The sequence below is a fragment of the Mauremys reevesii genome, linkage group 15, assembly GCF_016161935.1.
Source record: "Mauremys reevesii isolate NIE-2019 linkage group 15, ASM1616193v1, whole genome shotgun sequence".
Lineage (NCBI taxonomy): Eukaryota > Metazoa > Chordata > Testudines > Geoemydidae > Mauremys > Mauremys reevesii.
Window position 1 is genome coordinate 2,506,191 of NC_052637.1, and position 13,312 is coordinate 2,519,502.

The window sequence follows — 13,312 nt, forward strand, 5'->3', positions numbered from 1 at the left end:
AGCCCCCTGCCCCTGGGTGAAATACACAGCCACCTCCTCGAAGGTCACCGGCATCTGAAACAACAAGAGTCCCTCCCTCAGCACCTGCTGCCCCAGATACAATCCCACTAGTCACGGGAAGGGGAAAAAAATGTGAAGCTCTGGGAGGACCAGACTAGCAGAATCCCACCACCACCCAGCTCAGAGTCTTCAGGGTGGGAAGAAGGTGAGCGCTCCCTGTCCACTACATCAGACGGAGCAGGGCCGGGATTTCTTATTTCCCACATGCCTGCCAGCCACAGGCTGACATGGGAAGCAGAGCTCTGAGCCGGGGACAGGGACCGGAATACCAACAGCTTCCCTTCGTATTTCACAGCAGCCTGAGGCCAGTGGGTCCAGACTCCAGCACTGGGAGTCTGGAAAATGTTCCCAGGCCTGCTTACAGGGTTGATTCCTGTTTGAGAAATGGGGGAATGGCCCCTCTCCCCTCCCCCGCCTCCAATGGGCCTACTCAGAAAATCAGCAGGTTTCTCACACCCTGTCTCCTCTCTGCCTCTCCCTCACCCCGCCCAGTACCTCCCTGAAAATCTCCTACCTGAGCTGGCTCCATCACAGCCATTTCCCTTCCCAGTCTCCTGGAAGACGGGACCATCTGGAGCGAAATGTGGACGTGATTCCTCAGTCTGTCGGGGCGAGAGGAGCAATGGGGGAGGTTACAGAAGGGGCTTCTGTCCATGTCACCCGCAGATTCCCATGGAAGAAACAGAGTCTTCACTCTTGTGTTTGTTAGCAGCAAGTCAGAGGCAGTTTATTTCAAGCAATTGCAGGGGGAGCCTACAGAGAGGCGGGGTTCCCTTTCTTAGGCAGGTCTCCAAAGCAGGGCTGGCTCCAGACCCCAGCGCACCAAGCGCGCGCTTGGAGTGGCATTTTGCCAGCAGGGCGGCAGGCGGCTCCGGCGGACCTTCCGCAGTCATGCCTGCGGAAGCTCCACCGGAGCCGCGGGACTGGCGACCGGCAGCGCGCCCCCTGCGGCATGACGCCTGCTTGGGGTGGCCGGATTCCTAGAGCTGCCCCTGCTCCAAAGTACAACAGTTTAAAGCACATATTTATAGGTTCCCCTCACATATATCAACGGATACAGCTGAATCTTGTTATACATTTTCCTTCCCATTCTTATCTGAAAGCAAGGTTAGAAAACAGCTTCCCATGTCGTTTCCCCATCCGCCTCGCACAATCCCCGCTTCTACAAATCTCGTGACGTTAGGGTTAGGGTTAGCCTTGTCGTGGAAAAACGACCAGGCGTTGTGTTTGGATCAGAACAGCCTGAGGCCTTTGATTTATTACCAGCGCACAGGGGAGGACCGCTATTGTTATTTCCTTATTAGAAATGTTGCAAAATCAATATAAATTAGAACAGACTTAAATTCTTCCCATGTTAGGCCTCTCCTGGTATTTATTGTCTGTCCTTTTGCGGTTAAACGGTGACCGTGAAGGATATGGCACAATTGTTTTTGGCTAGGGGACTGTAGGATACTTTCCACTGCCTCCTCTGTGCCCTCATTTCAGCGAGCTGACCTTGGCAGCTCGACATGAGGCTTGGGCCTATAAGGTTTGGATGCCACTGGATTTTCCCTTACAAGGGGTCTGGGGTGCAGACTGCGGTGGGGAGAGGACACCCCCCAGCCCTCTCTCACCGCAGCAGCTCGGGGCCGCGTGAGAGGCACCTCTCCCCAGCCACGGCAGCTGCTGTGGTCCTGAGCCGGGCTGAGGGAGGGGTTCCTCTCTCCAGCAGCTCTGGTGGACCTGGGTCGAGCCTGGGGAGGGGATTTTTTCCTTTCTGACTCCTTCTGCCCCTTGTACACAGAAACAAGCAGGATCTTAGTTCAAGGCCTGTAAGCAAGCTTGACCAAACTCAGGCCCTTGTCTTAAGTTTAAGGCCGGCTAAATTTTCCCTCACAGCCTGTCTTCTGCTCTGTCTCTTAAAAACACCAAGATGGCTGCTGCAAATCCCCTTTTCACACTTCCACATTCCCCCGAGGCTCTTCAGACACTTCCCATAACAGCAACTCTGAGCCAAATGCTAGAAAAAGAAAAGGAAAAAAAGGGGCCACTTTGGGGGATTTCCCCGCACTGCCCTGTAAACTCCTCTCCCTGAGGAACAGCCGGAGCCCTCTGGTGGCATCACCTGAAGAACGAGCTGCCCTGGACTCCCGCAGCAGCCCCCAGGGACAGGCAGACAAAGGCTGATTCCATTGGCCCATCCACTCTCCCTACCGGCCAGAATCAGCAGCGACTCCGGTGGGGCTGTGAACTGAATCCTGCAGGAAAAACAGACCAGGGCCCTGGGCAGACCCCAAAACTCATGAGACACAGACCCCGCCAGCACGGGGGTGTCTGACAATACATAGGGTGACCAGATGTCCCAATTTTATAGGGATGGTCCCGATTTTGGGGTCTTTTTCATATATAGGCTCCTATCACCCCCCACCTCCTGTCCTGATTTTTCACACTTGCTGTCTGGTCACCCTAGACAATAACACACTGGGACCTCCCCATCCCAGCCTGCCCCCCCGCAACCCCTGCACCCGCCTCCTGCCCCCACCCCGCTCCCCCGCCTGCCCTCACCCCCGGCACCTCTTTAGCCTCCGCCCCCTGCAGCCCGGGGGTGCCGGGGGGGCGGGTCTCTCTCACCTTCCCTCCGAGCGGGGCCCCCGGGGCAGGGGCCGGGCCGGGCTGGGGGCTCTGCCCTGGGAGAGGCTCCTGGGGGGGAGCAGCGGGAAGGGCCCTGCTGGAGATTCCCCTCTCCCGGCTGCAGCCAGGGCTCCGGGCTCCCAGCACCAGCCGCCCCCCGGGGCTCGGGGATCTCGCCAGGAGCCTGGGAGCCAGAGTCACCGCAGCGGCTGCGAGTCACTTCCTGCTGCCGGGCCTGAGCCCAGCGCTCGCTGCCCGGAGCCGCCTCCCGGCAGCTCCTGGGTCCTAGCGCTCAATGGATCCCTCTGCAGCATCTCTGGGCTCATGTTACCAGCACTGGGTGACCAGACAGCAAGTGTGAAAAATGAGGAGGGGATGGGGGGTAATAGGCACCTGTATAAGACAAAGCCCCAAATAGCGGGACTGTCCCTATACAATTGGGACATCTGGTCACCCTACCAGCACTGGTGCAAAAGTTGGAGCTGGCTGGGCTGGGGGAGCCAGACTTGTGGGAGAGAGAAGAGGGAGAGGTGGAGATGCAGAATGGGGCAGCTCGGAACAGCTGCTCCCTCCGGGGGCACCAGCCTGCTCCCCAGGAAGCCCCAGCACATTCCCTGCTAACATAGGCCCCGACTTCTGCCTGCGCCGGAGGGTGCTTGACTCCCCCACTTACCCCAACCCCATTCCAACCCCTTCACAGAAGTGCCCACCCCAATTCCACCCCCTTCCTGACCCTATTCCAACCCCTTCCCCAAATCCCTGTCCTGGACCCACCTCCTCCCCTGAGCAGGCCACTGTTCCACTCCTCCCCCTCCCTCCCAGAGCTTTTACACCCCAAAACAGCTCTTTTGCGGTAGCAAGTGCTGAGAGGAGAAGCGGGGATGCGGTGCGCTCAGGGGAGGAGGCGGAGGTGAGGTGAGCTGGGGCAGGGAGCTTGGCTGCCCGTGGGTGCACAGCACCCTTCAACTTTTCCCCACGGGTGCTCCAGCCCTAGAGCACCCATGGAGTCAGCACCTATGGCTGCTAGCTCACTGAGTCAGACAAAGACACTCCCCCTCCTTGCTCTTTTCCCTTCCCAACCTGGCTCACCCCAGCCATCCCCAGCCTGGTTCCTCCTCCTCCACTTCACAAAGTCCCATGCCCGGCTCTACCAGGCTTGGCTCCAACCCCCCTCTTCCCAGCCTCCAGAGCCTGTTCCCAGCCTTGCTCAACCCCCCTGCCGGGTTTCACTCCCCCGGCCCTGCTCACTCACAAGCTACAAACTTTTGCTCCTGGCGCTGGCTGGTCTCATAGGGCCCCCACCACAGGCAGGGAGGGGCTCCGCGCAGCTCTGAGCTCCCGGGAGTTGGTGAGGGGGATCCTGGGTAGAGCCAGAGCCCTCAGCCAACCAGCTGAAGGAATAATTCAATTCCAGAGGATGGAAACAGGGTCACTGAGCCCCCTTGGGAGACGCAGGCAATGTTGGGATATGTACATATATAACCCATCTATCCATGTAACATGTTATAGGTCTTGCGACAAAGTGTGGCTGGAGTGTGTTTCGACATGAGTGCATGATTTGCATTTTGGCAACCAAAGTGCGAACTGAAGGGTGAATTGGTCAAAAAGAACTGTTTATAATACACCAGTTTTGTCATGTCCCTGGAAAAAAATGAAGAATTGGCAAGAAAGGAAATAACACCAGCGGGACGGCTTTAAAACTGTGTAAGAATTGGAGGAAATGGCACCCCCTGGATCCTGGCTTCCTGCCCAAGACTGGCTCCTTGGAGTTGCAGATGAAGGCCCAGGACAACAGAGACTCCTCCTCCTCCTCCTCCTCCATATAATAAAGGGTTCCACACTAAAGGGTTCCACAAACTCATAGACCTTCCAAAGAGAATGGGATATGGCTGGTAGTCAGTATTCAATCCATCATTGCTCCGGATGGCTGCCAACACCATCGGTAATTTATTGTCCCAACCTTTGCCAGTGACGTGCACCACTTTGCGAAGGGCTTGCTTGATAGTCTGATCCATCCTTTCTACTGCCCCTGACGATTGAGGATGGTAGGGGATAGGTACTGTAGCTTTACTCCTAAAGGTTTTAATATTTTTATAATTACTTTTCCTATAAAATGTGCTCCATCCTCTGAACCAATTACTTTTGGAGTCCCATATCTAATAAACAGAACTTTCCACAACTTATTGGTGGTGGTCTCTGCAGAATGATTCCTGGTGGAAATTGCCTCCGCCCAGCCACAAAAAGAATCTGTTATCACTAATAAATACTGATTCCCTCTTTGGGTCTTAATATAATCAACCTGTATTCTACTCCATGGCCCTGCAAGTCTTTGGTGCCACAAGGGTCCCACATTCGGTGGTATATTCCCATCTGCTGCACACCTTATGCAGTTTTTAACCAAATTTTCTACCTCTCACACCTTAGGCCGTATTCCAAACTGGTTTTACCTTAAAAGAGAGTATTTTCTATTCCTCGGTGGGCCATAGATTGACACAGGTTAATGATCTCTTCTCTTTAAAGTTTCTCAGGTACCCACTTTTCCTCTCCTGTTTTCTTATTCACTGCAGAACCCCCTTTCATACTCCAGGTTCCTCATCTTTAGGTTCAGCCTCCTGTGTTATGGAGCCCTGGACCCTTTAAATCACTACCCAAATACCGGGGCTCCCGGCTGCTCCTGCTACCCTGGGGCTCTGGCAGCAGGACTCTGGCAGCGATTTAAAGGGCCAGGGGCTCTGGCCGCCGCTACTGCAGCAGAGCCCTGGGCCCTTTACATTGCTGCCAGAGCCCCGGGGCTCCCGGCCACTGCCGCAGCTCCCGCCATACTTTAAAGAGCCTGAGGCTCCCAGCCACTGCTATGGCAGCCGGAGTCCCAGGCCCTTTAATTCTCAATGTAAAGGGACCAGGGATTTAAAGATCCCACCAATTCTGGTTGAGGCCCCTCCCCCTGCTCAGGACTCTGGCATATTGCTAAGTCCTTTAAGTTACTTTTACCCCTGACTATTGGGAAGGAAACAGATGCGTGCGGGGAAGGCTGGCGGCAGAACCTCAAGTCTCAAATCCCAGGGGGAGTTCAGGATTTAGCTGAAGCTGAAGCAGTTGAGGACGTTGGTTGGTTCCTCTTCTCTGCTTTGCCCTGCTCAGCTTCCCTTTCAGGATCAGGATGATGAAAGTCCAAGAGTGCCATGTGTGTCCCAGGAGAAAGCGGGTGTGAGACATACCCCAGGGTACAATCTGGACTGTTGAACCGCTTAATTCTCCATCCCAGGGCACGTTTTACACTGCTTCCCAGGGAGAATAAAAATCAATGACATTAAAAAAAAAATCAAGAAAATCAGACTTCTGTTATTTAAATCGGATTTTTTTCCTCAAAAACCCTTTTATCTAAAGATAGTTGTAATTGAGCTATAATGTATCTCATGGAATAGGGATTGAAAATTCTAATTCTATAGTATGAGACAATAGACACGTCTTGTTTAAGAAAAGTTTTGTCAATGAGTTCCTACAGTTCATACGTTAACGACCCAGTCTTATGGGGATCCACAGGCTTCTGTACACATTACTTAGGTTAATTTTTTTAGACTCAGTGTTCATTCTAGAAGATACCATCAGAGATGCTTAGTTTTCCAGTTCTCAAACTGTGGCTTTGTCTCTCCAGAGGTAACATGCTTGTTAACAGCAAAAATGTTTTAAAATAAATTAATATATAGAGGCGAGAAATAGCAGACCTCACCTCTATTGTCCCTCTGCAAATGTGGGTACACAGAGTTAATCCCTTACCTCTCTCAAAAAGTGCAAAGTTTCAAAAAGTTGAATGAATAGAAGACTGTTGGAGGCGTAATAGATCTGGACAGGGAAAAGAAGCCTGCAGAGACATGTGAGAAGCGAGGGACATCTGCTTTTCTGATACAATATTATATATTTGCTGTTGAAGAAAAAAATCCAGAATACTTAACATTGTTATTTTAGTTAAATAAAACAATTTAAATGTCTGTCTGCTGATGTTCTCCTCCTCATACAACATGGCACGAATGGAATAACCAAACAATGAAATAAAATGAAATTAAATAATCAAACATTCATTGTCTGATATAGCTGTAAAACTCATCTAAAAAGTTTTCAAAATAAATCATTGTTTAAAAATGTAGTGTACCTTCCAAAAATGAAACCTACATCTATCTCTGCATTCTGAAGAATATGTATTAAGGTTATAACAACCAACAAGAATAAATTTTTATGTAGAAAACCATGATTAAATCGAGTCTTCCTGACTAGTGATTTATATCAAATCCACCCTGCTGCTTCCCTGTGTGAACAACAAACCCCTCCACGCTCTGCTCACACACAGCCACCAGCCTTCAAAGTCACGCCTGGCTGCACTGTACTGAGTGTGACTTGCCAGACACTCAGGAACTTACCAAACGACACAGTAACATCAGCCACTTTTCGACTCCCAGCCTTGCACCCTGGGAATGTGCATCTTGGACAGCTCAGTCTGGTCACTGGGCTGAACAAACTCAGTCATTAGTGGGTCACCTCCACAGAGGGGCCGGATTAGGCCACAGCCTTGTTCTCTCCAGTCAAATCCCCCAAACATTTCAATGAAAACAATCAGGTCCAGACAAAACACTAAAACCACTTTACTAACTGGAGCAAGGGGGTTTACAGGGATTACAAGGGAGAAAGACGTAAAAGGTCACAAAAGGTTAAAACTACAAAATTTAAAACATGCATTTAAATCCTACATTTTACCAAACTAAGGAAGATGTGAAGCAAACAGGATTTTCCACCCCCTGTTGCAGGCAGTTCACAGTTCTGAATACCCAGGCTGGATTTCCTTCCAGCCTTGGCCTGCCCTCCCCACTGCAAGGCCCCTGTTGCCTTTCAAGCCATCTTGTTGACTTCTGTAAAGATGGGAGAGGAGAGGTGAAAATGGAGGCAATTCTCCCTTGTGCTTTTGTACCACTCTCCTCTTTGAGCTTCACCCCCCAGCTGGGGGACAGGCGACAATCAGTCTGTGGCCTAATTGAGGGTACAACCGTCCTTCCGGTGAATTGTAGCTCTCTTGTTCCTGGCTCCACAGCTCTGAATGTAAGTCTAACGTCAGTACTGGGCAAATTAGTCGAAACAATAGTTAAAAATAAAATTGTCAGACTCATAAAAAACCAAACTGTTGAGCAATAGTCAACGTGGTTTCTGTAAAGGGAAATCATGTCTTACTAATCTATTAGAGTACTTTGAAGGGGTCAACAAACATGTGGACAAGGGGGATCCGGTGGACATAGTGTACTTAGATTTCCAGAAAGACTTTGACAAGGTCCCTCACCAAAGGCTCTTACGTAAATCAAGCTGTCATGGACTAAAAGGGAAGGTCCTTTCATGGATTGAGAACTGGTTAAAAGACAGGGAACAAAGGGTAGGAATTATTGGTAAATTCTCAGAATGGAGAGGGGTAACTAGTGGTGTTCCCCAAGGGTCAGTCCTAGGACAAATCCTATTCAATTTATTCATAAATGATCTGGAGAAAGGGGTAAACAGTGAGGTGGCAAAGTTTGCAGATGATACTAAACTACTCAAGATAGTTAAGACCAAAGCAGATTGTGAAGAACTTCAAAAAGATCTCACAAAACTAAGTGATTGGGCAACAAAATGGCAAATGAAATTTAAGGTGGATAAAGGTAAAGTAATGCACATTGGAAAAAATAACCCCAACTATACATACAATATGATGGGGGCTAATTTAGCTACAACGAGTCAGGAAAAAGATCTTGGAGTCATCGTGGATAGTTCTCTGAAAATGTCCATGCAGTGTGCAGAGGCGGTCAAAAAAGCAAACAGGAAGTAAGGAATCATTAAAAAGGGGATAGAGAATAAGACTGAGAATATATTATTGCCCTTATATAAATCCATGGTACGCCCACACCTCGAATACTGTGTACAGATGTGGTCTCCTCACCTCAAAAAAGATATTCTAGCACTAGAAAAGATTCAGAAAAGGGCAACTAAAATGATTAGGGGTTTGGAGAGGGTCCCATATGAGGAACTAGGGTCACCAAATGAAATTAATAGGCAGCAGGTTTAAAACAAATAAAAGGAAGTTCTTCTTCATGGAGCGCACAGTCAACCTGTGGAACTCCTTACCTGAGGAGGTTGTGAAGGCAGGACTATAACAATGTTTAAAAGGGGACTGGATAAATTCATGGTGGCTAAGTCCATAAATGACTATTAGCCAGAATGGGTAAGAATGGTGTCCCTAGCCTCTGTTCGTCAGAGGATGGAGACAGATGGCAGGAGAGAGATCACTTGATCATTGCCTGTTAGGTTCACTTCCTCTGGGGCACCTGGCATTGGCCACTGTCGATAGACAGATACTGGGCTAGATGGACCTTTGGTGTGACCCGGTACGGCCGTTCTTATGTTCTTAATGGCTGGCTGAGCAATTACTGGCCACTTAGCACCTAGCTGATCCCTGATTTAACAGAATACAGGAAACCTTTGGATAGCTAAACATAGACTACTACAGTTACGCCTCTTAGAATCATAGAATATCAGGGTTGGAAGGGACCTCAGGAGGTAACTACTCCAACCCCCTGCTCAAAGAAGGACCAATCACCAACTAAATCATCCTAGCCAGGGCTTTGTCAAGCCTGACCTAAAAAACCTCTAAGGAACGAGATTCCACCACCTCCCTAGGTAACCCATTCCAGTTCTTCACCACCCTACTAGTGAAACAGTTTTTCCTAATGTCCAACCTAAACCTCCCCCTCTGCAACTTGAGACCATTACTCCTTGTTCTGTCATCTTCTACCACTGAGAACAGTCTAGATCCATCCTCTTTGGAACCCCTTTTCAGGTAGTTGAAAGCAGCTATCAAATCCCCCCTCATTCTTCTCTTCTGCAGACTAAACAATCCCAGTTCCCTCAGCCTCTCCTCATAAGTCATGTGCTCCAGCCCCCTAATCATTTTTGGTGCCCTCCGCTGGACTCTTTCCAATTTTTTCACATCCTTCTTGTAGTGTGGGGCCCAAAACTGGACACAATACTCCAGAGGAGGCCTCACCAATGTCAAATAGAGGGGAACGATCATCTCCCTCCATCTGCTGGCAATGCCCCTACTTATACAGCTCAAAAGTCAAGGAATGATACATCCACTGCTTTTCCCTCATCCACAGAGCCACTTATCTCCTCATAGAAGGCAATTAGTTACTCAGACATGACTTGCCCTCTTCTTTCAAGTCTCTAAAAATACACAATTCCATGTCAAACTCTAGCTTATCTAAGGTGGGCAAACTTTTAAAATCTCTCTCTAAAAGTTGAATCTGAGTGAATTACACGCAAATTGCTTAACCCTTTCTTGCCATGTGTCACAGAGGTTTAGATTCTTTGTGGATTCTTCCATGTTTAATGAGCTCAGACCTCCATATGAAACCTTTCCCACACTCTAAGCACTTGTGGGGTCTCGCTCCTGTGTGTAATGCCTGATGATGACTTAGGTGTGACTTCAGTATGAAATTTTTCCCGCAGTCCAAGCACTTGTGGGGTCTCTCTCCAGTGTGGATTACCTGATGTTCAACAAGGTTTGACTTTCTTAGGAAACTTTTCCAACAGACCAAGCACTTGTGGGGTCTCTCTCCTGTGTGGATTGCCTGATGTTCAACAAGGGTTGACTTTATTATGAAACTTTTCCCACACTCCAAGCACTTGTAAGGTCTCACTCCTGTGTGGATTGCCTGATGATTAACAAGATCTGACCTTTGTATGAAACTTTTCCCACAGTCCAAGCACTTGTGGGGTTTCTCTCCTGTGTGGATTGCCTGATGTCTAACAAGGCCTGACCTTTCTATGAAACTTTTCCCACACTCCAAGCACTTGTAGGGTCTCACTCCTGTGTGGATTGCCTGATGTACAACAAGATGTGACCTCTGTATGAAACATTTCCCACAGTCCAAGCACTTGTGGGGTCTCTCACGTGTGTGGATTGCCTGATGCTTAACAAGGTTTGATCTTTGTACGAAACTTTCCAGTAAGTCCAAGGACTTGTGGGGTCTCGCTCCTGTGTGTAATGCCTGATGACGAACTAGGTGTGACTTCAGTACGAAATCTTTCCCACACTCCAAGCACTTGTGGGGTCTCACTCCTGTGTGTAATGCCTGATGACGAACTAGGTGTGACCTTCTTATGAAACTTTTCCCACAGTCCAAGCACTTGTGGGGTCTCTCTCCTGTGTGGCTTAACTGATGTCTAATTATTTGCGTCTTCGAAATGAAACTTTTCCCACACTCGAGGGATTGAGAGGGTTTTTCTCCACTGTGGCTTCTCCCGTGGTTATTAACATCGGAGAGCTTACTGAAGCTTTCCTCACGGTCCAAGCATTGAAGGGGTTTCTCTCCAGTATGGATTGTCTGATGTGTCACAAGCTGTGATCTCACAGTGAACCCTTTCCCACACTGAAGGTACTGCCAGGGTGTCTCTTCCTTGGGATTTGTCTGCTGCGCTCTGGGATCCTCCTCTCCTCCCCTACCGTTAATAGATTCATCCACTTTCTTCCCTGGGAGCTTTCCCAGAAGCCTCTCTGATCTGTGGTAATTTCCCCAGGATTCTCCCTGCTCCAAGCACTGGGAAAAATTTCCTTCAGCTCTTTCCACAAAGGTCCCCTGTGGTTCCACTTCCCCGGGATCTTCCTCATGATGATTCCCCTCCACGTTCTCACTCCCTCGCTCAGCACCTGCTGGGAGAGACACAATCCAGACACGAGTCATTGTGCTGGGGAGAAAGAGGAATAGCACCGAGGGAAAACCCAACACAAAGACTGAGCAATTGGACTCTGTCTCCACATCCCACCCAAACACTCACAGGGAAGGAAAGCTGGGAAGCAAACTCCTGCAGGTAAGAGGCTGGGTGGAATGGCGTGAGCTACATCTGATGACTGCAGCCCTGCCCTGGTTGAGATGAGGAAGAACTGAGGGTGCTTACTCACACCATATTTGGGGATTCTCAACTTTTTCCTTCCCTCCCTAGATGGTTCTGTGTCAGTCCTCACCTGAATGGGGGCATCTCAGAAGCCTTCTTTCCTCGCAGGCCTGGAGATCCGGCACCCACGGCTCTTCCCCTTGTTCCAGCCGGACAATCAGGTCAGGTTTGGGAATGGGAAATCCTGCGCAGAGGGTGAAATCAGACCAGATCAAGGTGCCTGGAGTATTGGTGGAGTATTTGTCAGAAAGGACATTCCGTGAGCGGAACCTGTCCCTGTGCTCTGCTGGAGCAACGTGGAATCCAAGAGGACGGAAATATGGTCACTGAGCCCCCTTGCGCAGAGGAATTTGTCTGGGGAGGGGAGTTGAATTATTACTACACCCTCACTGGGCGATCCCAGAATCTGTGCGCTCTGGGGGCCTTGCTGACTCACACACATCTCTGCACTTAAAACCCTGCCTCTTTCTAAACCTGCAGAGTCCAGAGCCCTCCCCTGGGCTGGAGCTAGACCCAAGGAGGGAGGTGAAAAGGGATTGTGTATGCAGCCAAGAAACAACACAGAGACAGGACAATGATGCCCCTTTGAAAGCTGGAGGGGTGGGGATGGTTTAGTTCGTCCATTGCGTTTTGCAACCATGTCCCCCTTGCAGAGGGCAAGGAGATGCAAGTCTCCCTCACATGGCAGCTGTGCATTATGGAACCCACTCACCTCTGATTTAACTGACATGGGAAGAACATGATCAGATTCAGACATGCAGACCCCACGGCATCTGGTATCTGAGGGGATGGGAATCCCTTACCCAGCGAGGTCACCGTCTCGTAGTTCTCCTGCATGACATCCCTGTAGAGGGCTCTCTGAGAGGGGTCCAGCAGAGCCCCCTGCGCCTGTGTGAAATACACAGCCACCTCCTCGAAGGTCACCGGCATCTGAAACAACAAAAGGCCCCAGTCATTACCTGTTGCTCCAGCCACAATTCCTCTAGTCACGTGGGAGGAAGGATAAAGAAATGGAAGCTCTGGGAGCGCCTGAGTAGCAGAATCCCACCCCCACTCTGCTCACAGCAGCCAGGAGGCTTCAGGGGGTGGGAGAAGGTGAGAGCTCCTTGTCCCCCCAGCACACGGAGCAAGGCAGGGTCTTCTCATTTTTCACACTCCTTCCAGACACAGGCTGATATGGGAAGCAGAGCTCTGAGCCCGGGACAGGGACAGGAATTCCAACAACTTCCTGTTACATCCTTGGGGGCAGCCGGTTTAGGAAGAAATCACTTGAGGCCAGACAGCAGACAGCTAACAAAACTACCATTTTATTTACAGACACAGAGCTGTCCCAACCGGCGGAAGCTGGCTGGGCTATCACCTAATAATCTAACTCAGTTGCCATAGGAACAAAAACCATGACAACCAAATACACAATACTTCCCTGCCTATTTCACAGCAGCCTCAGGCTAGTGGAGTCTCACTCCAGCACTGGGAGCCTTGAAAATGTTTCCAGCCCAGTGCAAGGGGGTTGTATCCTGTTTGAGAAATGGGGGAATGTCCCGTCTCCTCTCCCCCATCACCAATGGGCCCACTCAGAGAATCAGCAGGTTTATCACACCCTGTCTCCTCCCTGCCCCTGCCCAGGAGCTCCCTGAAAATCCCCTACCCAAACTGGCTCCATCACAGACATTTC

General features: G+C 50.0%; 1 protein-coding gene and 1 long non-coding RNA gene across 3 annotated transcripts; both read right to left on the bottom strand.

The window, feature by feature from the left end:
• Positions 1-5: 5 nt before the first annotated feature.
• On the bottom strand, positions 6-2,718 carry LOC120382940. Of its 2 annotated transcripts, none has more exons than XR_005588280.1 (3): positions 2,671-2,718; positions 575-662; positions 6-54 (listed from the first exon to the last, which is right to left on the bottom strand). It is a non-coding gene; the product is annotated as an uncharacterized LOC120382940 (long non-coding RNA). The 2 variants fall into 2 exon arrangements; XR_005588279.1 differs by lacking the exon at positions 2,671-2,718 and adding an exon at positions 2,165-2,432 and having other exon boundaries at positions 10-54.
• A 4,573-nt stretch (positions 2,719-7,291) lies between these two features.
• Positions 7,292-12,494, bottom strand: LOC120382902 (zinc finger protein 300-like). The gene is made up of 4 exons (XM_039500376.1): positions 12,441-12,494; positions 11,708-11,821; positions 10,230-11,395; positions 7,292-7,776 (listed from the first exon to the last, which is right to left on the bottom strand). Exons 1-4 carry the CDS (start codon positions 12,472-12,474, stop codon positions 7,771-7,773), a joined length of 1,320 nt encoding a protein of 439 aa, XP_039356310.1. The 5' UTR covers positions 12,475-12,494; the 3' UTR covers positions 7,292-7,770.
• Between the last annotated feature and the right edge of the window lie 818 nt (positions 12,495-13,312).